The 24,591-nt window shown below is 42.0% G+C and overlaps 1 protein-coding gene across 1 annotated transcript in view; it reads left to right on the top strand.

Moving 5' to 3' along the window:
- LOC128642753 (multidrug and toxin extrusion protein 1-like) overlaps positions 1-24,591 on the top strand; it is a 433,625-nt gene that overhangs the window by 276,522 nt on the left and 132,512 nt on the right. Inside the window, exon 11 of the mRNA XM_053695544.1 lies at positions 5,549-5,616. Within this exon, the coding sequence (XP_053551519.1) occupies positions 5,549-5,616 (68 nt within the window). The remainder of the gene's footprint in view (positions 1-5,548; positions 5,617-24,591) is intronic.

Genomic DNA, 24,591 nt, shown 5'->3' with positions numbered 1-24,591 from the left:
CGCAAATGATGTAAGGGGATCTGCGGTATGGAAAAGTCGCGGCTGGAAAGTGAGCGTTAGACCCTTTCCTGACTCCAAATACCGGCGGTAGCCTAAAACCAGCGTTAGGAGCCTCTAACGCTGGTTTTCACGGCTAACGCCAAACTCTAAATCTAGCTGTAAGATAGCTACAATATAATTAATAATTATATTGTAGCTATCTTTGGATTTATTTTTATTTAGATAACTTGGTATTACAGATAACTTGGTATTTATTTTAGCTAGTTAGAATAGTTATTAAATAGTTATTAACTATTTAATAACTACCTAGCTAAAAGAAATACAAAATCACCTGTAAAATAAATCCTAACCTAAGTTACAATTAAACCTAACACTACACTATCATTAAATAAATTAAATAAATTACCTACAAATAACTACAATTAAATACAATTACATAAACTAACTAAAGTACAAAAAATAAAAAAAGCTAAGTTACAAAAAATAAAGAAAATAGGTTACAAACATTTTAAAAATATTACAACAATTTTAAGCTACTTACACTTAATCTAAGCCCCCTAATAAAATAACAAACCCCCTCAAAATAAAAAAAATGCCCTACCCTATTCTAAATTAAAAAAGTTCAAAGCTCTTTTACCTTACCAGCCCTTAAAAGGGCCATTTGTGCAGCATGCCCCAAAGAATTCAGCTCTTTTGCCTGTAAAAGAAAAATACAACCCCCCCAACATTAAAACCCACCACCCTCATACCCCTAATCTAACCCAAACGCCCCTTAAAATAACCTAACACTAATCCCCTGAAGATCATCCTACCTTTAGTCGTCTTCACTCAGCCGAGCCACCGATGGAACTGAAGAGGAGACCCGGACCGGCAGAAGTGATCCTCCAAGCGGCACTGAAGAAATCTTCCATCCGATGAAGTGATCCTCCAAGCGCAGCTGAAAAAGTCTTCCATCCGGGCGATGTCATCTTCCAAGAGGCGCTGAAGAAGTCTTCTATCCTGGCGATGTCATCTTCCAAGCCGGGTCTTGAATCTTCATCCCGCCGACGCGGAACATCCTTCTTTACCGACGGACTACCGACGAATGAAGGCTCCTTTAAGGGACATCATCCAAGATGGCGTCCCTTCAATTCCGATTAGCTGATAGGATTCTATCAGCCAATCGGAATTAAGGTAGGAAAAATCTGATTGGCTGATTGAATCAGCCAATCAGATTCAAGTTCAATCCGATTGGCTGATCCAATCAGCCAATCAGATTGAGCTCGCATTCTATTGGCTGTTTGAATTAAGATGTCGTCTAGATAAGGCGCCACTGCTATGCCCAACGGTCTTAGAACCGCCAGGAGGGACCGTAGCACCTTTGTGAAAATTCTGGGAGCAGTGGCCAACCCGAAGGGGAGAGCCAAAAACTGATAATGCTTGTCCAGAAAGGCGAACCTGAGAAACTGGTGATGATCTTTGTGGATAGGAATGTGCAGATACGCATCCTTTAGATCCACGGTAGTCATATATTGACCCTCCTGGATGATTGGTAAGATTGTCTGAATGGTCTCCATCTTGAATGATGGGACTCTGAGGAATTTGTTTAGAATTTTGAGATCCAGGATTGGTCTGAAAGTTCCTTCTTTTTTGGGAACCACAAACAGGTTTGAGTAAAAACCCAGCCCTTGTTCCACGATTGGAACTGGGCAGATCACTCCCATTGTATGTAGGTCTTCTACACAGCGTAAGAACGCCTCTTTCTTTGTCTGGTCTGAAGACAGACGAGGAATGTGGAACCTTCCCCTTGGAGGGGAGTCCTTGAATTCTAGAAGATATCCCTGGGATACAATCTCTAAGGCCCAAGGATCGTGTACGTCTCTTGCCCAGGCCTGAGCGAAGAGAGAGAGTCTGCCCCCTACTAGATCCGGTACCGGATCGGGGGCTACCCCTTCATGCTGTCTTGGAAGCAGCTGCAGGCTTCTTGGCCTGTTTACCCTTGTTCCAGCCCTGGTAAGTTTTCCAGGCTGCTTTGGGTTGTGAAGTGTTACCCTCTTGCTTTGTAGCAGGGGAGGACGAAGCGAGACCGCTCCTGAAATTCCGAAAGGAACGAAAATTATTTTGTTTGTTCTTTTGTCTTAAAGGACTTGTCCTGAGGGAGAGCATGGCCTTTTCCCCCAGTGATTTCTGAGATAATCTCTTTCAATTCAGGCCTGAAAAGGGTCTTACCTTTGAAAGGGATGTTCAATAGTTTGGATTTTGACGACACATCGGCCGACCAGGACTTTAGCCACAGCGCCCTGTGCGTCAAAATGGCGAAACCTGAATTCTTTGCTGCTAACTTAGCCAGTTGGAAAGCGGCATCTGTGATAAAAGAATTAGCCAGCTTAAGAGCCTTAATTCTGTCCATAATGTTCTCATATGAGGTCTCCGTCTGGAGCGCATCTTCCAGCGCCTCAAACCAGAAAGCAGCTGCAGTAGTTACAGGAACAATGCACGCTATAGGTTGGAGAAGAAAACCTTGATGAACAAAAATTTTCTTAAGTAAACCGTCTAATTTTTTATCCATAGGGTCTTAAAAAGCACAACTGTCCTCAATTGGTATGGTTGTGCGTTTAGCAAGTGAAGAAACAGCCCCCTCCACCTTAGGGACCGTCTGCCATGAGTCCCGCGTGGTGTCAGATATGGGGAACATCTTCTTAAAAACAGGAGGGGGAACAAACGGAATACCTGGTCTATCCCACTCCCTAGTTACTATATCCGCAAACCTCTTAGGGACCGGGAACACATCAGTGTAAACAGGAACTTCTAGGTACTTGTCCATTTTACACAATTTCTCTGGAACCACCAAAGGGTCACAGTCATCCAGAGTAACTAATACCTCCCTGAGCAATAAGCGGAGGTGTTCTAGTTTAAATTTAAAAGCCAATGTATCTGAGTCTGTCTGAGGAGCAACCTTTCCCGAATCGGAAATTTCTCCCTCAGACAGCACACCCCTCGCCCCCATTTCAGAGCATTGTGAGTGTATATCTGATATGGCTACTAAAGCGTCAGAATGCTCATAATCTGTTCTTAAAACAGCTATCACGCTTTGCAGGTAACACGGGCAGCTTAGATAAAAATGCTGAGAGGGTATGATCCATAACTGCCGCCAAATCTTGTAAGGTAAAAGAGTTAGACGAGCTAGAGGTGCTAGGCGTCGCTTGAGCGGGCGTAACTGGTTGGGACACTTGGGGAGAGGTCAACAGGCTAACCTCATTACCTTCTGTCTGAGAATCATCTTGGGCCACATTTTTAAGTGCAACACTATGGTCTTTAAAGTGTATAGACATATCAGTACAAGTGGGACACATTTTGAGAGGGGGTTCCACCATGGCTTCTAAACACATTGAGCAAGGATTTTCCCTGGTGTCAGACATGTTTAACAGACTAGTAGTAAGACAAACAGGCTTAGAAAACACTTTAATCAAGCAAAAACACACTTTGCAAAAAAAAAAAGTTACTGTCCCTTTAAGAAATAAAAAAGGCACACAATTTTCCAAAACAGTGAAAAATGCACCAAACGTTCTGAAATTTTCACAGTATGTACCTAAAGCAGTGGTAAGATTGCACAACTAGCATAAAAGTCGATTAACCCCTTAATGCCCAAACCGGATCAATAGCAAGCTAACAGACCGGTTAAAACAACTTTAGCACCTTTCCACAGCTCTGCTGTGGCCCTACCTTCCCTCAGAAGTCAGATTTATGGGGAAAAAACTTTTTTATGGGTCCTCCACTGTAGCAGGAGCCTCCATGTGAACACAGCCTGAAGATCTAGTCCATCTAACTGCGCAGCTGAGGCGTGAAATTAGGCCCCTCCCACCTTACTCCGGTGCTGTGAGGCCTAAAGAAACCCTCCTAAGAGTTATAAGATTAGCCATGTGGGTAATAACCCATGAAAGAAACCCAAAGGGACCTTTAAAGTGACTCAGAAACGATGTTTATAAGTAAAAAACGATTGCCATAAAAAAGTGTCAACTTGCTATAAAATAGTGTCAACCAGCATAAATTAGCCCTGTTATGTAAGCTTGAAATTCCATACTTAGTCTCTGAATAAAGCTTACCCTTCCCTCATGGGGATCTTATCAGTCCTTTTCTAGCATTACCACAGTCTTGTCTAGAAATAAATGACTGAACATACCTTATTGCAGCCTAACCTGCAAACCGTTCCCCCCAACTGAAGTTTTCTTGTACTCCTAAGTCCTGTGTGGGAACAGCAGTGGATTTTAGTTACAACATGCTAAAATCATCTTCCTCTCTGTAGAAATCTTCATCTCTTTTCTGCTGGAGAGTAAATAGTACACACAGGTACCATTTAAAATAACAAACTTTGCTTGTAGAACAAAAAAACTACAAATCTAACACCACATCTCTTTACCCTCCCGAGAGGGACCCTATTGCTTAGAGCTGGAAAAGAGAATCACTGGGGGGTGGAGCTAGAGGGGGAGCTATATGGACAGCTCTGCTGTGTGCTCTCTTTGCCACTTCCTGTTAGGAAGGAGAATATCCCACAAGTAAAGGATGAATCCGTGGACTGGATACACCTTACAAGAGAAAAGGATCTAAGTGCAGTAAACTCAGTGGGTTTAAACAACATTTAAAAAAACATAAAAAACACACCCACAAAGACACCTCTATTGAAGCAGAGGTGAACTTATAAAACCTGAAAGCACATCACACAGGTACCGATCAGGGAAGTGTCTCTGCTGTTCCCAGTTGGATTAATGATCCACTCAAGTCCCCAACTGATCAGTATCAGAAATGTGAACAAGGACCCCGTAGTGTCATATGCTTTTAACAAAAAGCTGAATAGTTCAATGTCACTGCCCCAGTATCCCAAGACAAACTTTATTAAAATATGTACAAAATAAATAAACATCGCTGGCTGTCTCCCAAGAGATTGACAAGCTACAGGCCCATAGATTGCCTTTAGCATCTAGTGTAGGGCTCGACAAGCACAGGAGCCGGGTAGCCACTTGCTCCTAGAATGTCATCCCTAACTTTTTGGGTTATTCTCCATATTTCTATATACAAATACCACTGCCTGGCTCCTAAAGGTATGACCGGCCCCTAAATATTCTTACTGGCTCCTTAATTTTAAACAACTTTGTCGACCCCTGATCTAGCGTGTGAGTCTCTTGGGAGATAGCCAACTGAGGACTCGAATGGATCAGTATTCCAACTGGGAACAGCAGAGACACTTCCCTGACCGGTATCTGTGTGATGTGCTTTCATGTTTTTTAAGTTCACCTCTGCTTCAATAGAGGTGTCATTTTTAAGTGTGTTTTTTATATTTTGGTAAATGTTGCTTTAACCCACTGAGTGTACTGCGCTTAGATACTTTTCTGCGTCTGTTCACCTTTTCAGAGCTTTGGCTGGTATATTAATTGTATCAAACACTACCCACTAATTTATAATACACAGGGTATTTGTTCTTTAATGGTTGTGGCTGTGTTTTATATTCTTATAACCTAAACCTAATCCAAGTATGTTTTATTGAAAATAATCATAATCTCTGCATTTCTCCCAGGAGCGCTTGGCGTGGTGGAACTTGGTGCTCAAACAGTTATACTTCAGACAGCTATTATTGTGTGCATGGTAAGTGATTGATGGTAGGTGATTACTTGACATTTTCTAGAATTTTGGGTGGGATGTATCAATAGTGAGACATTTTCTTGTGGTTAGAATTTAATAAGAATTCTAATCTACCATGGTAACCTTATTAAATGGACATGAAACACAAAATTATACTTTCATGAATCAGATAGAGCATACAATTTTAAATTACTTGTGGTCATTTGTAACAAAAAAAACATAATTTATGTAAGAACTTACCTGATAAATTAATTTCTTTCATATTAGCAAGAGTCCATGAGCTAGTGACGTATGGGATACACATTCCTACCAGGAGGGGCAAAGTTTCCCAAACCTTAAAATGCCTATAAATACACCCCTCACCACACCCACAATTCAGTTTAACGAATAGCCAAGATGTGGGGTGATAAGAAAGGAGCGAAAGCATCAAAAATAAGGAATTGGAATAATTGTGCTTTATACAAAAAAATCATAACCACCACAAAAAAAGGGGTGGGCCTCATGGACTCTTGCTAATATGAAAGAAATGAATTTATCAGGTAAGTTCTTACATAAATTATGTTTTCTTTCATGTAATTAGCAAGAGTCCATGAGCTAGTGACGTATGGGATAGCAGATACCCAAGATGTGGAACTTCCACGCAAGAGTCACTAGAGAGGGAGGGATAAAATAAAGACAGCCAATTCCGCTGAAAAAAATAATCCACAACCCAAATCAAAAGTTTTAATCATTATAATGAAAAAAACTGAAATTATAAGCAGACGAATCAAACAGAAACAGCTGCCTGAAGTACTTTTCTACCAAAAACTGCTTCAGAAGAAGAAAACACATCAAAATGGTAGAATTTAGTAAAAGAATGCAAAGAAGACCAAGTTGCTGCTTTGCAAATCTGATCAACAGAAGCTTCATTCCTAAAAGCCCAGGAAGTAGAAACTGACCTAGTAGAATGAGTCGTAATCCTTTGAGGCGGGGACTTACCCGACTCCACATAAGCATGATGAATCAAAGACTTTAACCAAGACGCCAAAGAAAAGGCAGAAGCCTTTTGACCTTTCTTGGAACCAGAAAAGATAACAAAGACAGGCCCATTTATCAAGCTCCGTATGGAGCTTGAAGGGCCGTGTTTCTGGCGAGTCTTCAGACTCGCCAGAAACACAAGTTATGAAGCAGCGGTCTAAAGACCGCTGCTTCATAACCCTGTCCGTCTGCTCTGAGCAGGCGGACAGGAACCGCCGGAAATCAACCCGATCGAATACGATCGGGTTGATTGACAGCTCCCTGCTGGCGGCCGATTGGCCGCGAGTCAGCAGGGGGCGGCGTTGCACCAGCAGCTCTTGTGAGCTGCTGGTGCAATGTTAAATGTGGAGAGCGTATTGCTCTCCGCATTTAGCGAGGTCTTGCGGACCTGATCCGCAGTGTCGGATCAGGTCCGCAAGCCCTTTGATAAATGGGCCCCAGAGACTGGAAGTCTTCCTAAAATCTTTAGTAGCTTCAACATAGTATTTCAATGCTCTAACTACATCCAAAGAATGTAACGATCTTTCCTTAGAATTCTTAGGATTAGCACACAAAGAAGGAACAACAATTTCTCTACTAATGTTGTTAGAATTCACAGCCTTAGGTAATAATTGAAATGAAGTCGGCAACACCGCCTTTTCCTGATGAAAAATCAGAAAAGAAGATTCACAAGAAAGAGCAGATAACCCAGAAACTCTTCTAGCAGAAGAGATAGCCAAAAGGAACAATACTTTCCAAGAAAGTAATTTAATGTCCAGAGAATGCATAGGCTCAAACGGAGGAGCCTGCAAAGCTTTCAAAACCAAATTAAGACTCCAAGGAGGAGAGATTGACTTAATGACAGGTTTGATAAGGACCAAAGCCTGTACAAAACAATGAATATCAGGAAGATTAGCAATCTTTCTGTGAAAAAGAACAGAAAGAGCAGAGATTTGTCCTTTCAAAGAACTTGCAGACAAACCCTTATCCAAACCATCCTGAAGAAATTGTAAAATTCTAGGAATTCTGAAAGAATGCCAAGAGAATTTATGAGAAGAACACCAAGAAATGTAAGTCTTCCAAACTCGATAATAAATCTTTCTAGAGACAGATTTACGAGCCTGTAACATAGTATTAATCACTGAGTCAGAGAAACCTCTATGACCAAGCGTTCAATCTCCATACCTTCAAATTTAATGATTTGAGATCCTGATGGAAAAATGGGCCTTGAGATAGAAGGTCTGGCCTTAATGGAAGTGTCCACGGTTGGCAACTGGCCATCCGAACGAGATCCGCAAACCAAAACCTGTGTGGCCATGCTGGAGCCACCAGCAGTACAAATGAACGCTCCATTAGAATTTTGGAAATCACTTTTGGAAGAAGAACTAGAGGCGGAAAGATATAAGCAGGATGATAATTCCAAGGAAGTGACAACGCATCCACTGCTTCCGCCTGAGGATCCCTGGATCTGGATAGATACCTGGGAAGTTTCTTGTTTAGATGAGAGGCCATCAGATCTATTTCTGGAAGTCCCCAGATATGAACAATCTGAAGAAATACCTCTGGATGAAGAGACCATTCGCCCGGATGTAACATCTGGCGACTGAGATAATCCGCTTCCCAATTGTCTACACCTGGGATGTGAACCGCAGAAATTAGACAGGAGCTGGATACCGCCCATACAAGTATCCGAGATACTTCTTTCATTGCTTGAGGACTGTGAGTCCCACCTTGATGATTGACATATGCCACGGTTGAAAACAAATAAACGATTCTCTCTTCAGAAGAGGCCAGAACTGAAGAGCTCTGAAAATCGCACGGAGTTCCAAAATGTTGATTGGTAATCTCACCTCCTGAGATTCCCAAACCCCCTGCGCTGTCAGAGATCCCCATACAGCTCCCCAACCTGAAAGACTCGCATCTGTTAAGATGACAGTCCAGGTTGGACGAAGAAAAGAGGCCCCTTGAATTAAACGATGGTGATCCATCCACCAAATTAGAGATGATCGAACACTGGGATTTATGGATATTAATTGGGATATCCTTGTATAATCCCTGCACCACTGGTTCAGCATACAAAGCTGGAGTGGTCTCATGTGAAAACGAGCAAAAGGGATCGCGTCCGATGCAGCAGTCGTGAGACCTAGAATTTCCATGCATAATGCTACCGAAGGGAACAATTGAGACTGAAGGTTTCGAAAGGCTGAAACCAATTTCAGACGTCTCTTTTCTGTCAGAGACAAAGTCATGGACACTGAATCTATTTGGAAACCTAAAAAGGTTACTCTTGTCTGAGGAATCAAAGAACTCTTTGGGAAATTGATCCTCCAACCATGTCTTTGAAGAAACAACACAAGTTGATTCGTATGAGATTCTGCAGAATGTGAAGACTGAGCAAGTACCAAGATATCGTCCAAATAAGGAAATACCACAATACCCTGTTCTCTGATTACAGAGAGAAGGGCACCGAGAACCTTCGAAAAGATCCTTGGCGCTGTTGCTAGGCCAAACGGAAGAGCAATAAACTGGTAATGCTTGTCTAGAAAAGAGAATCTCAGAAACTGATAGTGATCTGGATGAATTGGAATATGAAGATATGCATCCTGTAAGTCTATTGTAGACATATAATGCCCTTGCTGAACAAAAGGCAGAATAGTCCTTATAGTCACCATTTTGAATGTTGGTATCCTTACATAACGATTCAATATTTTTAGATCCAGAACTGGTCTGTAAGAAATCTCTTTCTTTGGTACAATGAATAGATTTGAATAAAACCCCAGACCCCGTTCCAGAACTGGAACTGGCATAATTACCCCAGCTAACTCTAGGTCTGAAACACATTTCAAAAACGCCTGAGCCTTCACTGGATTTACTGGAATGCGTGAGAGGAAAAATCTTCTCACCGGCGGTCTTACCTTGAAACCTATTCTGTACCCTTGTGAAACAATATTCTGAATCCAAAGATTGTGAATCGAATTGGTCCAAACATCTTTGAAAAATCGTAACCTGCCCCCTACCAGCTGCGCTGGAATGAGGGCCGCACCTTCATGCGGATTTAGGAGCTGGTTTTGACTTTATAAAAGGCTTGAATTTATTCCAGACTGGAGAAGGTTTCCAAACGGAAACTGTTCCTTTAGGGGAAGGGTCAGGCTTCTGCTCCTTACTCTGACGAAAGGAACGAAAACGATTAGCAGCCCTATATTTACCTTTAGATTTTTTGCCCTGGATCAAAAAGGCTCCCTTCCCCCCAGTAACAGTTGAAATTATTGAATCCAACTGAGAACCAAACAACTTATTACCTTGGAAAGAGAGAGAAAGCAAAGTTGACTTAGATGTCATATCTACATTCCAAGATTTAAGCCATAAAGCTCTTCTAGCTAAAATAGCTAAAGACATATACCGGACATCAACTCTAATGATATCAAAAATGGCATCACAGACAAAGTTATTAGCATGTTGAAGAAGTTTAACAATGCTATAAGCATTATGATCTGTCACTTGTTGCGCTAAAGCCTCCAACCAGAAAGTTGAAGCTGCAGCAACATCAGCCAAAGAGATAGCAGGTCTAAGAAGGTTACCTGAACATAAATAAGCTTTTCTTAGAAAATAATTTTCCTATCTAAAGGATCCTTAAACAAAGTACTATCTGCCGTAGGAATAGCAGTACGTTTAGCAAGAGTAGAGATAGCCCCATCAACTTTAGGGATTTTATCCCAAAATTCTAATCTATCAGATGGCACAGGGTACAATTTCTTAAACCTTGGAGAAGGAGTAAATGAAGTACCCAGACTATCCCATTCCCTAGCAATCACATCAGAGATAGCATCAGGAACTGGAAAAACTTCCGGAATTAACACATGAGGTTTAGAAACTGAATTTAAACGTTTAGCAGTTTTAGTATCAAGACGACTGGACTCCTCCATATCTAATGCAATCAAAACTTCTTTAAATAATGAACGAATAAACTCCATTTTAAATAAATATGAAGATTTATCAGTATCAATATCTGGGGAAGAATCCTCTGAACCAGAAAAATCCTCATCAGAAACAGATAAGTCAGAATGATGGGGGTCACTTAAAAATTCATCTGAAATGTGAGAAGTTTTAAAAGACCTTTTACGTTTACTGGAAGGGGGAATAACAGACAGAGCCTTTCTAATAGAATTAGAAATTTGATAAATTTCTTTCTCCAACGGTGTGTCCGGTCCACGGCTTCATCCTTACTTGTGGGATATTCTCTTCCCCTACAGGAAATGGCAAAGAGAGCACCCAGCAAGAGCTGTCCATATAGCTCCCCCTCTGGCTCCGCCCCCCTGTCATTCGACCGACGGTTAGGAGAAAAAGGAGAAACCATAGGGTGCCGTGGTTACTGTAGTGTATAAAGAAAGAATTTTTTCAAACCTGATTAAAAACCAGGGCGGGCCGTGGACCGGACACACCGTTGGAGAAAGAAATTTATCAGGTAAACATAAATTCTGTTTTCTCCAACATTGGTGTGTCTGGTCCACGGCTTCATCCTTACTTGTGGGAACCAATACCAAAGCTTTAGGACACGGATGAAGGGAGGGAGCAAACCAGGTTACCTAAACGGAAGGCACCACGGCTTGCAAAACCTTTCTCCCAAAAATAGCCTCCGAAGAAGCATAAGTATCGAATTTGTAAAATTTGGCAAAAGTATGCAGAGAAGACCAAGTTGCTGCCTTACAGATCTAATCAACAGAAGCCTTGTTCTTGAAAGCCCATGTGGAAGCCACAGCTCTAGTAGAATGAGCTGTAATTCGTTCAGGAGGCTGCCGTCCGGCAGTCTCATAAGCCAATCGGATGATGCTTTTCAGCCAAAAAGAAAGAGAGGTAGCAGTAGCTTTCTGCCCTCTCCTCTTACCAGAATACACAACAAACAAAGATGATGTCTGTCTGAAATCCTTTGTTGCTTCTAAATAGAACTTTAAAGCACGGACCACATCTAGATTGTGTAACAAGCGTTCCTTCTTTGAAACTGAATTCGGACACAGAGAAGGAACAACAATTTCCTGGTTAATATTCCTGTTGGAAACGACCTTTGGAAGAAAACCAGGCTTGGTACGTAAAACTACCTTATCTGTATGGAATACCAGATAGGGAGAAGTACACTGCAAAGCAGATAATTCAGAAACTCTTCTAGCAGAAGAAAACATAATTTATGCTTACCTGATAAATTCCTTTCTTCTGTTGTGTGATCAGTCCACGGGTCATCATTACTTCTGGGATATAACTCCTCCCCAACAGGAAATGCAAGAGGATTCACCCAGCAGAGCTGATATAGCTCCTCCCCTCTACGTCACTCCCAGTCATTCGACCAAGGACCAACGAGAAAGGAGAAACCAAGGGTGAAGTGGTGACTGTAGTATAATTTAGAAAATATTTGCCTGCCTTAAAAAAAAAACAGGGCGGGCCGTGGACTGATCACACAACAGAAGAAAGGAATTTATCAGGTAAGCATAAATTATGTTTTCTTCTGTTATGTGTGATCAGTCCACGGGTCATCATTACTTCTGGGATACCAATACCAAAGCAAAAGTACACGGATGACGGTAGGGCTAGGCAGGCTCATTATACAGAAGGAACCACTGCCTGAAGAACCTTTCTCCCAAAAATAGCCTCCGAAGAAGCAAAAGTGTCAAATTTGTAAAATTTGGAAAAGGTATGGAGCGAAGACCAAGTTGCAGCCTTGCAAATCTGTTCAACAGAGGCCTCATTCTTAAAGGCCCAAGTGGAAGCCACAGCTCTAGTAGAATGAGCTGTAATTCTTTCAGGAGGCTGCTGTCCAGCAGTCTCATAGGCTAAACGAATTATGCTACGAAGCCAGAAGGAGAGAGAAGTAGCCGAAGCCTTTTGACCTCTCCTCTGACCAGAGTACACGACAAACAGGGAAGACGTTTGTCGAAATTCCTTAGTTGCCTGCAAATAGAACTTGAGGGCACGAACTACATCCAGATTGTGCAGAAGACGTTCCTTCTTTGAAGAAGGATTCGGGCACAAGGAAGGAACAACGATCTCTTGATTGATATTCCTGTTAGTGACTACCTTAGGTAAGAACCCAGGTTTTGTACGCAGAACTACCTTATCCGAATGAAAAATCAAATAAGGAGAATCACAATGTAGAGCTGATAACTCAGAGACTCTCCGAGCCGAAGAAATAGCCATTAAAAATAGAACTTTCCAAGATAACAGTTTAATGTCAATGGAATGAAGGGGTTCAAACGGAACTCCTTGTAAAACGTTAAGAACCAGGTTTAAACTCCATGGTGGAGCAACAGTTTTAAACACAGGCTTGATTCTAGCTAAAGCTTGACAAAAGGCCTGGACGTCTGGATTTTCTGACAGACGCTTGTGCAACAAAATGGACAGAGCTGAGATCTGTCCCTTTAAAGAACTAGCCGATAAACCCTTTTCTAAACCTTCTTGTAGAAAAGACAATATCCTAGGAATCCTAACCTTACTCCAAGAGTAACCTTTGGATTCGCACCAATATAGGTATTTACGCCATATTTTATGGTAAATCCTTCTAGTAACAGGCTTCCTAGCCTGTATTAAGGTATCAATAACTGACTCAGAAAAACCATGCTTTGACAAGATCAAGCGTTCAATTTCCAAGCAGTCAGCTTCAGAGAAGTTAGGTTTTGATATTTGAATGGACCCTGAATCAGAAGGTCCTGTCTTAGAGGTAGAGACCAAGGCGGACAGGATGACATGTCCACTAGATCTGCATACCAAGTCCTGCGTGGCCATGCAGGCGCTATTAGAATCACTGATGCTCTCTCCTGTTTGATTCTGGCAATCAATCGAGGAAGCATCGGGAAGGGTGGAAACACATAAGCCATCCTGAAGGTCCATGGTGCTGTCAAAGCATCTATCATAACTGCTTCCGGATCCCTGGATCTGGACCCGTAGCGAGGAAGTTTGGCGTTCTGACGAGACGCCATGAGATCTATTTGTGGTTTGCCCCAACGTCGAAGTATTTGGGCAAAGACCTCCGGATGAAGTTCCCACTCTCCCGGATGAAAAGTCTGACGACTCAAGAAATCCGCCTCCCAGTTCTCCACTCCCGGGATGTGGATTGCTGACAGGTGGCACGAGTGAGACTCTGCCCAGCGAATTATCTTTGATACTTCCATCATTGCTAGGGAGCTTCTTGTCCCTCCCTGATGGTTGATGTAAGCCACAGTCGTGATGTTGTCCGACTGAAACCTGATGAACCCCCGAGTTGATAACTGGGGCCAAGCCAGAAGGGCATTGAGAACTGCTCTCAATTCCAGAATGTTTATTGGAAGGAGGCTCTCCTCCTGATTCCATAATCCCTGAGTCTTCAGAGAATTCCAGACAGCGCCCCAACCTAGTAGGCTGGCGTCTGTTGTTACAATTGTCCAGTCTGGCCTGCTGAATGGCATCCCCCTGGACAGATGTGGCCGAGAAAACCACCATAGAAGAGAATTTCTGGTCTCTTGATCCAGGTTCAGAGTAGGGGACAAATCTGAGTAATCCCCATTCCACTGTCTTAGCATGCACAATTGCAGAGGTCTGAGATGTAGGCGAGCAAAAGGTACTATGTCCATTGCCGCTACCATTAAGCCGATCACCTCCATGCATTGAGCTACTGACGGGTGTTGAATGGAATGAAGGACACGGCATGCATTTAGAAGCTTTGTTAACCTGTCTTCTGTCAGGTAAATCTTCATTTCTACAGAATCTATCAGAGTCCCCAAGAAGGGAACTCTTGTGAGTGGAAAGAGAGAGCTCTTCTTTTCGTTCACCTTCCATCCATGCGACCTTAGAAATGCCAGTACTAACTCTGTATGAGACTTGGCAGTTTGAAAGCTTGGAGCTTGAATCAGAATGTCGTCCAGGTATGGAGCTACCGAAATTCCTCGCGGTCTTAGAACCGCTAGAAGAGTACCCAGAACCTTTGTGAAGATTCTTGGAGCCGTAGCCAATCCGAATGGAAGAGCTACAAATTGGTAATGCCTGTCTAGAAAGGCAAACCTTAGATACCGGTAATGATCTTTGTGAATCGGTATGTGAAGGTAAGCATCCTTTAAATCCACTGTGGTCATGTACTGACCTCTTTGGATCATGGGTAAAATTGTCCGAATAGTTTCCATTTTGAACGATGGAACTCTTAGGAATTTGTTTAGGATCTTTAAATCCAAGATTGGCCTGAAAGTTCCCTCTTTTTTGGGAACTACAAACAGATTTGAGTAAAACCCTTGTCCTTGTTCCGACCGCGGAACCGGATGGATCACCCCCATTAATAAAAGATCTTGTACGCAGCGTAGAAACGCTTCTTTCTTTATTTGGTTTGTTGACAACCTTGACAGATGAAATCTCCCTCTTGGGGGAGAAGATTTGAAGTCCAGAAGGTATCCCTGAGATATGATCTCTAGCGTCCAGGGATCCTGAACATCTCTTGCCCAAGCCTGGGCGAAGAGAGAAAGTCTGCCCCCCACCAGATCCGGTCCCGGATCGGGGGCCCTCGATTCATGCTGTCTTAGGGGCAGCAGCAGGTTTCCTGGCCTGTTTGCCCTTGTTCCAGGACTGATTAGGTCTCCAGCCTTGTCTGTAGCGAGCAACAGCTCCTTCCTGTTTTGGTGCAGAGGAAGTTGATGCTGCTCCTGCTTTGAAATTATGAAAGGAACGAAAATTAGACTGTCTAGTCTTAGCTTTGGCTTTGTCCTGAGGCAGGGCATGGCCTTTACCTCCTGTAATGTCAGCGATAATCTCCTTCAACCCGGGCCCGAATAAAGTCTGCCCCTTGAAAGGTATATTAAGCAATTTAGATTTAGAAGTAACATCAGCTGACCAGGATTTTAGCCACAGTGCTCTGCGTGCCTGAATGGCGAATCCTGAATTCTTGGCCGTAAGCTTAGTTAAATGTACTACGGCTTCCGAAATGAAAGAATTAGCTAGTTTAAGGACTCTAAGTCTGTCCGTAATATCGTCCAGCGTAGCTGAACTAATGTTCTCTTCCAGAGATTCAATCCAAAATGCTGCAGCAGCCGTGACCGGCGCGATGCATGCAAGGGGTTGCAATATAAAACCTTGTTGAACAAACATTTTCTTAAGGTAACCCTCTAGTTTTTTATCCATTGGATCTGAAAAAGCACAGCTATCCTCAACCGGGATAGTGGTACGCTTAGCTAAGGTAGAAACTGCTCCCTCCACCTTAGGGACCGTTTGCCATAAGTCCCGTGTGGTGGTGTCTATTGGGAACATTTTTCTAAATATTGGAGGGGGTGAGAACGGCACACCGGGTCTATCCCACTCCTTAGTAACAATTTCAGTAAGTCTCTTAGGTATAGGAAAAACATCAGTACTCGCCGGTACCGCAAAATATTTATCCAACCTACACATTTTCTCTGGTATTGCAACTGTGTTACAATCATTCAGAGCCGCTAAAACCTCCCCTAGTAATACACGGAGGTTCTCCAGTTTAAATTTAAAATTTGAAATATCTGAATCCAATCTGTTAGGATCAGAACCGTCACCCACAGAATGAAGCTCTCCGTCCTCATGCTCTGCAAGCTGTGACGCAGTATCAGACATGGCCCTAGTATTATCAGCGCACTCTGTTCTCACCCCAGAGTGATCACGCTTGCCTCTTAGTTCTGGTAATTTAGCCAAAACTTCAGTCATAACAGTAGCCATATCTTGTAATGTTATCTGTAATGGCCGCCCAGATGTACTGGGCGCCACAATATCACGCACCTCCCGGGCGGGAGATGCAGGTACTGACACGTGAGGTGAGTTAGTCGGCATAACTCTCCCCTCGCTGTTTGGTGAAATTTGTTCAATTTGTACAGATTGGCTTTTATTTAAAGTAGCATCAATACAGTTAGTACATAAATTTCTATTGGGCTCCACCTTGGCATTGGAACAAATGACACAGGTATCTTCCTCTGAATCAGACATGTTTAACACACTAGCAATTAAACTTGCAACTTGGCTACAGTCTTATTAAACAAAAAACGATTAAATGACAGTTGAAATAACGAACTGAAAAAACAGTTATAGCATCAATCCTTGTAAACAATACAACTTTAGCAAAGGTTTGTTCCCATTAGCAAAGCAAAATTAATTAAATCTGAAAGCATAAAAAATTACTGAGTAACGTTTTTTATCACAGTCAATATATAAGTCTCACAGCTCTGCTGAGAGAATCTACCTCCCTCAAAAGAAGTTTTGAAGACCCCTGAGTTCTGTAGAGATGAACCGGATCATGCAGGAAATACAATGAGTAACTGACTGGAAATTTTTGATGCGTAGCAAAGAGCGCCAAAAAACGGCCCCTCCCCCTCACACACAGCAGTGAGAGAGAAACGAAACTGTCACAATTAGAACAAACAACTGCCAAGTGGAAAAATAGTGCCCAAACATTTATTCACTCAGTACCTCAGTAAATGCAAACGATTCTACATTCCAGCAAAAACGTTTAACATAACAAATACCTATTAAAGGTTTAATGTACTTTTTACAGAGTAATTCCAGTGAAGTACCATTCCCAGAATACTGAAGAGTAAAGTATACATACATGACATATTATCGGTATGGCAGGATTTTCTCATCAATTCCATTGTCAGAAAATAAAAACTGCTACATACCTCTATGCAGATTCATCTGCCCGCTGTCCCCTGATCTGAAGCTTTACCTTCCTCAGACGGCCGAGAACAGCAATATGATCTTAACGACTCCGGCTAAAATCATAGTAAAACTCTGGTAGATTCTTCTTCAAACTCTGCCAGAGAGGCAATAACACACTCCGGTGCCATTGTAAAATAACAAACTTTTGATTGAAGTCATAAAAACTAAGAATAATCACCATAGTCCTCTTACACATCCTATCTAGTCGTTGGGTGCAAGAGAATGACTGGGAGTGACGTAGAGGGGAGGAGCTATATCAGCTCTGCTGGGTGAATCCTCTTGCATTTCCTGTTGGGGAGGAGTTATATCCCAGAAGTAATGATGACCCGTGGACTGATCACACATAACAGAAGAAATAGCAACCAAAAACAGAACTTTCCAAGATAGTAACTTAATATCTATGGAATGCATGGGTTCAAACGGAACCCCCTGAAGAACTGAAAGAACTAAATTTAGACTCCAAGGAGGAGTCATGGGTCTGTAAACAGGCTTGATTCTAACTAACGCCTGTACAAACGCCTGTACATCTGGCACTGCTGCCAGACGTTTGTGTAACAAAACAGACAGAGCGGATATCTGTCCTTTTAAGGAACTAGCTGACAAAGCTTTATCCAGACCTTCTTGGAGAAAGGAAAGTATCCTAGGAATTTTAATTTTACTCCAAGGGAATCCCTTGGATTCACACCAACGGATATATTTTTGCCATATCTTATGGTAAATCTTCCTAGTTACAGGTTTTCTGGCTTGAACCAGAGTATCTATGACTGTATCTGAAAACCCACGCTTAGAAAGAATCAAGCGTTCAATTTCCAAGCAGTCAGTTGGAGAGAGACTAGATTTGGATGTTCGAACGGACCTTGTACTAGAAGATCCTGCCTCAAAGGTAGCTTCCATGGTGGAGCCGATGACATATTCACCAGGTCTGCATACCAAGTCCCAGGGGCTATTAGAATCACAGAGGCCTGCTCCTGTTTGATCCTGGCTACAAGCCTGGGAAGGAGAGGGAACGGTGGGAATACATAAGCTAGGTTGAACGACCAAGGCGCCACTAATGCATCCACCAGTGTCGCCTTGGGATCCCTGGATCTGGACCCGTATCGAAGAACCTTTGCGTTCTGGCGAGACGCCATCAGATCCATATCTGGAATGCCCCATAGTTGAGTTAACTGGGCAAAAACCTCCGGGTGGAGTTCCCACTCCCCCGGATGAAAAGTCTGACGACTCAAATAATCCGCCTCCCAGTTGTCCACTCCTGGGATGTGAATTGCAGATAGGTGGCAGGAGTGATCCTCCGCCCATTTGATGATCTTGGATACCTCTCTCCCCAGAGGCAGAACTTTTCTTCACTTTCTGCGATGAGATTTTTTTAGTGAAAATTTTTCTGCAGGTAATTTTTTTAATAAAATTCAATTTTAAATTAGACAGCTACACTAATGCACCAGTTCAATTGCAATGTGTTGGTTAACTGAAGAATAAAGCAATTTTTAATGTTTTATAATATAGTGCAGTAGTTGAAAATTGCATTGCAAATTAGCAGCATACAAAAAAAAACACATTTTAAAATGTCACTTTAAAAAATCTGTTTCCTTTTCTCTTGGTCTAACATAGAAATGTAATAATAAGAAGATGCAGTGCTCTTACATTCAGAATAAACAGCTTTGCAGACTGGGAAAGGCTAAGGGGCGGATTTGAAAAAAATCTCTGAGAGCAAGTCAACAAGCAATGCGCTGCTGCTTTGCAGCGCTACTGCATAGTTGACTGTTCACTTCAAACAGCACTTTGCCCTGGATGCACTGTGTTAAGGAAATGTATATAGTGCAGCCAGAGCACAGCTCTGTTTGAAGAGAACTGTCTAATGTGGAGCAGCACTACAAAGTTCAAGCGCTAACAGTTCCTGTATGTGTCCTGTTCTTTCTGCAGACATGCTGCATTTTCTGCGATGACATCTCAGATCACTGTATGTTCTGCCTTGGGGCCTCTCTCATCGCTAAGGAACTCTTTGTTCCCCCCTGATGATTGATGTACGCTACAGTCGTCATGTTGTCCGACTGGAACCTTATGAATTTGGCCTTTGCTAGGTGAGGCCACGCCAGGAGCGCATTGAATATCGCTCTCAGTTCTAAAATGTTTATCGGAAGAGACTCTTCTCGAGACCATAGACCTTGAGCTTTCAGAGAGTCCCAGACCGCACCCCAGCCTAAGAGACTGGCGTCGGTCGTGACAATGACCCATTCTAGTCTGCGGAAACTCATTCCCTGAGACAGGTGATCGTGAGACAACCACCAGCGGAGAGAATCCCTGGTTACCTGGTCTACTTGAATCTGGGGAGACAAGTCTGCATGGTCCCCATTCCACTGATTGAGCATGCACAGTTGTAATGGTCTTAGATGAATTCGAGCAAAAGGAACTATGTCCATTGCTGCAACCATCAATCCTACTACTTCCATGCACTGAGCTATGGAAGGCTGAAGAATAGAGTGAAGAACTTGACAAGCGTTTAGAAGCTTTGACTTTCTGACCTCTGTCAGGAAGATCTTCATTTCTAAAGAATCTATTATTGTTCCCAAAAAGGGAACTCTTGTTGACGGAGACAGGGAACTCTTTTCTACGTTCACCTAAATTTTACGACATCAGTGTCTGCCTGCTGAGAAACTTTTCCTGAATCAGAAATTTCCCCCTCAGACAGGCCCTCCCTCACTGCCAATTCAGATTGATGTGAGGGTATAACTGATAAATTGTCCTCAGCGCCAACCTGCTTATCTTCTGTATTTAAAACTGAGCTGTCACGCTTTCTAGGGTAGGATGGCAGTTTGGATAACAGATTTGCTATAGAATTATCCATTACTGCTGTTAACTGTTGCATAGTAACAAGCATTGGCGCGCTAGATGTACTAGGTATCGCCTGCGCGGGCAAAACTGGTGTTCACACAGAAGGAGAGGATGAGGAACTATCCCCACTACCTTCATTAGAAGAATCATCTTGGGCAATCTTATTCAATGTGGCAGTACTGTCCATACTTTGTTTGGACGCTATGACACAATTTGCACAAACATTAATTGGGGGAACCACCTTGGCTTTCACACACACAGAACATAAGCCATCTGAAGGTATAGACATGTTAGACAGAATTTGGCAGGCTAATAATGCAATAAAAGCATTTTAAAGAAAAGCGTTACTGTCCCTTTAAATAATAAACAGGCACACTTTATTTCTGATATATTGAAAAACAATGAAGGCAATGTCCGATTTTTACCCCAGAGTCCTAATGCCCTGAAAGTATTGCACACCAAGTTTCAAGACTTTAACCCTTAAAATGAGCAAACCGGAGCTATTTGTTCAATTAGACAATTTTAGTACACTACAATCACAGCCACAGCCTTGCTGCGGCTTTTTACCTTCCCTGAGAGTTATTCAGCAATGAAATAAACCTTCCAGAGTCCGTTTTAGTATGCCACAGGACCCCTCACATGAAGCTGCATGCACTGCCATGGAAGTAAACTGCGCAATTGAGGCGCGAAAACGGGGCCTCCTTCCTCTGCATACCAGAGTGAAGGGGCCTTCCTGAAATAGCCGTCTAACTCAATGCCAGGCGATAAAAAACGTTCCCAAAGTGCTTTTAAGTGCACAAAACACTCTAAATGCCATTAAAATATGAAATAAAACAATCGATTTAGCCCACAATAGTGTCAACCAGTGTATAGCCCATTTGTAAGCCTTAATCTGTTATGAGTCTAAGAAAATGGCTTGCTTACCCCTTAAGGGAAAACTGACAGTCTTCTACCATTAACATGTCTTGTTAGAAATATGACTGATCATACCTTGAGCAGAAAAGTCTGCAAACTGTTCCCCCCAACTGAAGTTCTCTGGGCTCAACAGTCCTGCGTGGGAACAGCAATTGATTTTAGTAACTGCTGCTAAAATCATACTCCTCTTTAAACAGAACTCTTCATCCTTTTCTGTTTTAGAGTAAATAGTACAAACCGGCACTATTTTAAAATAACAAACTCTTGATAGAAGAATAAAAAACTACAACTAACACCGCATACTCTTTACCATCCCGGTGTAGATGCTACTTGTTCAGAGCGGCAAAGAGAATGACTGGGGGGCGGAGCCAGAGGGGGAGCTATATGGACAGCTCTTGCTGGGTGCTCTCTTTGCCATTTCCTGTAGGGGAAGAGAATATCCCACAAGTAAGGATGAAGCCGTGGACCGGACACACCAATGTTGGAGAAAAGACGCCCACATTTTTTGGCGCCAAGTATGACGCCCACATTATTGGCGCCAAATACAACGCCCAAATTTTTGGCGCCAAAAATGACGCCACATCCTCTGACGTCGAAAACGACGCCCACATTTTTTGGTGCAAAAAAATGTCTGAATACGCATGCGTCAAAAAAGACGCTAGACAGAATACAACTTCCGGCGTCAGCTACGGCGCCGGAAGTGACAAATTTTTGCGCCAAAAAAGTCAGCGCCAAGAATGACGCAATAAAAAGAAACATTTTCTGCCTCCGCGAACCTAATAGCACGCAGGGAAAAATGGTCAAATAAAATTTTCCAAGGTAAGAAAAAATAAATTCTAATGCATTATCCCAATAATGAAACTGACAGTCTGTATTGTAAAGGAATACTGATTATACTGAATCAAGGCAAATATAAGTTTATAGACATATATTTAGAACTTTACATATAAAGTGCCCAACCATAGCTTAGAGTGTCACAAAAAAATAAGACTTACTTACCCCAGGACACACATCTACATATAGTAGATAGCCAAACCAGTACTGAAACGAGAATCAGTAGAGGTAATGGTATATAAGAGTATATCGTCGATCTGAAAAGGGAGGTAGGAGAAGAAATCTCTACGACCGATAACAGAGAACCTATGAAAAAGATCCCCTAGAGGAAGACCATTGATTTCAAATAGGCAATACTCTCTTCACATCCCTCTGACATTCGCTGCACTCTGAGAGGAAAACCGGGCTTCAACCTGTTGCGAAGCGCATATCAACGTAGAATCTAGCACAAACTTACTTCACCACCTCCACGGGAGGCAAAGTTTGTAAAACTGAATTGTGGGTGTGGTGAGGGGTGAATTTATAGGCATTTTAAGGTTTGGGAAACTTTGCCCCTCCTGATAGGAATGTATATCCCATACGTCACTACCTCATGGACTCTTGCCAATTACATGAAAGAAAACAACTCTTTTGGGTCATGATACCCAAATTCTAAATTACTTAAAATTGCCTCAGTAGCCACATCCCGTTGTAAAGGAACTTTTATGAGCGAATCAGTATGCTAGTCCCAGGACTTACAAGGGAGCATCTTACATGTGCAACACAGTCATGTTATTTCCCTCCACAGTTTAAGGAATTGTGCTATGAAATCACAGTAATGCAAAGTGTGACATCAGCACTGATGTAGTTGATTGGCTGTCTTTTTCTTTTCTTCAACATGTAGTTGACAGTAGATTCAGAATTGTATAAGTATGCTGCATCACTTTCAAGTGATTAAGCATATGGGTATTATGTTCCTTTACGGGGATTCCTCTGAATATGTCTGAAATTTCCTTTGGAAAATATCTTCAGGGTAGCAGAGGAGTAGGATTCAGATAGAACATACAATTTCAAACAACTTGTGAACTTCTACTATAAAATGTGCTTCATTCTCTGGGTATCCTTTAGAGAAGGAGCAACAATGCACTACCGGGAGCTAGCTGAGCAGATATGGCGAGGAAGTGACAAGAGGCATATATGTGCACTCTCCAAACATCAGTGCAAAGATACCAAGATAATAAAGCAAATAAGATAATAGTAAAAAATTAAAAGTAAATCGAAAAGTTGTTTAAAATTACATGCTCTTTTTGAATCATGAACATTTAATTTTGACTTAAGTGTCCTTTTAATATGGTGTCATAGTCAGAGAAAATGCCATCATGCATATTTCAAAGCAGTCATTAAATATTCAATTACATTTTAGTGTATGTGATGCAAAAAAAGATTAAATATAAATTGTTTCACATACATTGAAACTAATATGAAATGCATACGGCATACTACAGTGTTTATCCTCATTGGCTGATTGGGACAACCCCTTCAGCTGTATTAGTGAACATGGACAAGCCTCCAGAAGTCTGACACGCAAAGATTAAGATTTATTTTTTTTGTTACTGAAAAAAATTTACATTTGGAAATGCTTAATTTGTGATGTAAAATTAAATTGCGAACAGTGTCTCTTTAAAAGGACATGGAAGTCAGACTTAAACTTTCACGATTCAGATAGAGCATACAATTTCTAAACACAATTTTACTTTATTTCTGTTATAAATGTACCTCTTTCTCTTGGTTGAAACTTGGTCATGTTCCATGAGAGCATACTAAGATAGGCTTAAAGGACCACTTAATGCAGTAGAAGTTCATAATAAAAAGACAATGCAATAGCACTTACTCTGAATTTCAAATAAATGTATTTATTCCTCCCATTTCCAGCTCCCTGTATCATGTGACAGACATCAGCCAATCACAGACTAGTATACGTATACCCAGTGAGCTTGTGCATATGCTCAGTAGGATCTTGTTCCCCAAAAAGTGGGGATATAAAAAGACTGTGAAAATTTTGATAATTGAAGTAAATTGGAAAGTGTCTTAAAACTGCTGCTCTATCTAAATCATAAAAGTTTATTTCAGCTTGTCCCTTTAAGAACATGATGTGTCTTGTGCACTATGTGCCTACAGCTGTGCATGTGCTTTAGCTCCAGTAGGCAGAGCTGTATGGCATTAGGGATTAGGGATCACCCACATCTATTTCTTCACTTACTACTCAGGGGAGGACTGGCACGTTTGAGCGGGTGTGGTTTTCCCCCTGAGCGCATCTGGGCAACTGTCTAGTCACAGCACGGACCGATCGCGCCTTTACACTCAATGTAGCTCGCTCCTGCTCTGTCTGATAGCGGGTGTCAGATGCGCTCAGGGGGAAATCAGATGCGCTCAGGGGGAAATCCAGACCCGCTCAGTAGAGCAAGAGCTCAGATTTCACCGGCAATATTATTTTGCTTAAAGGATTACTTTCTGTTATAATTTTTAAGGTAAACAACTAACATATTAAAGTTAATAAATATTAATTAAAACCTACTGACCTATATTTTCTCCTAAACGAAGTTTCATAACGTTCTAAAAGTTATATCTTTTATTCACCGATGATGTCACAATGTCCTGCCCACTATTTTCAGCACTGCATGTTCAAAATACTTAAACCAATAACTTTGTGTTTAAAGCGCCATTTTGAAACCTAGGTATTGTAAACGGATT

Source organism: Bombina bombina, chromosome 12 (assembly GCF_027579735.1).
Source record: "Bombina bombina isolate aBomBom1 chromosome 12, aBomBom1.pri, whole genome shotgun sequence".
NCBI classification, from domain to species: domain Eukaryota; kingdom Metazoa; phylum Chordata; class Amphibia; order Anura; family Bombinatoridae; genus Bombina; species Bombina bombina.
Note: the sequence above shows the minus strand (reverse complement) of the source record. Positions and strands in the feature narration are given on the sequence as shown.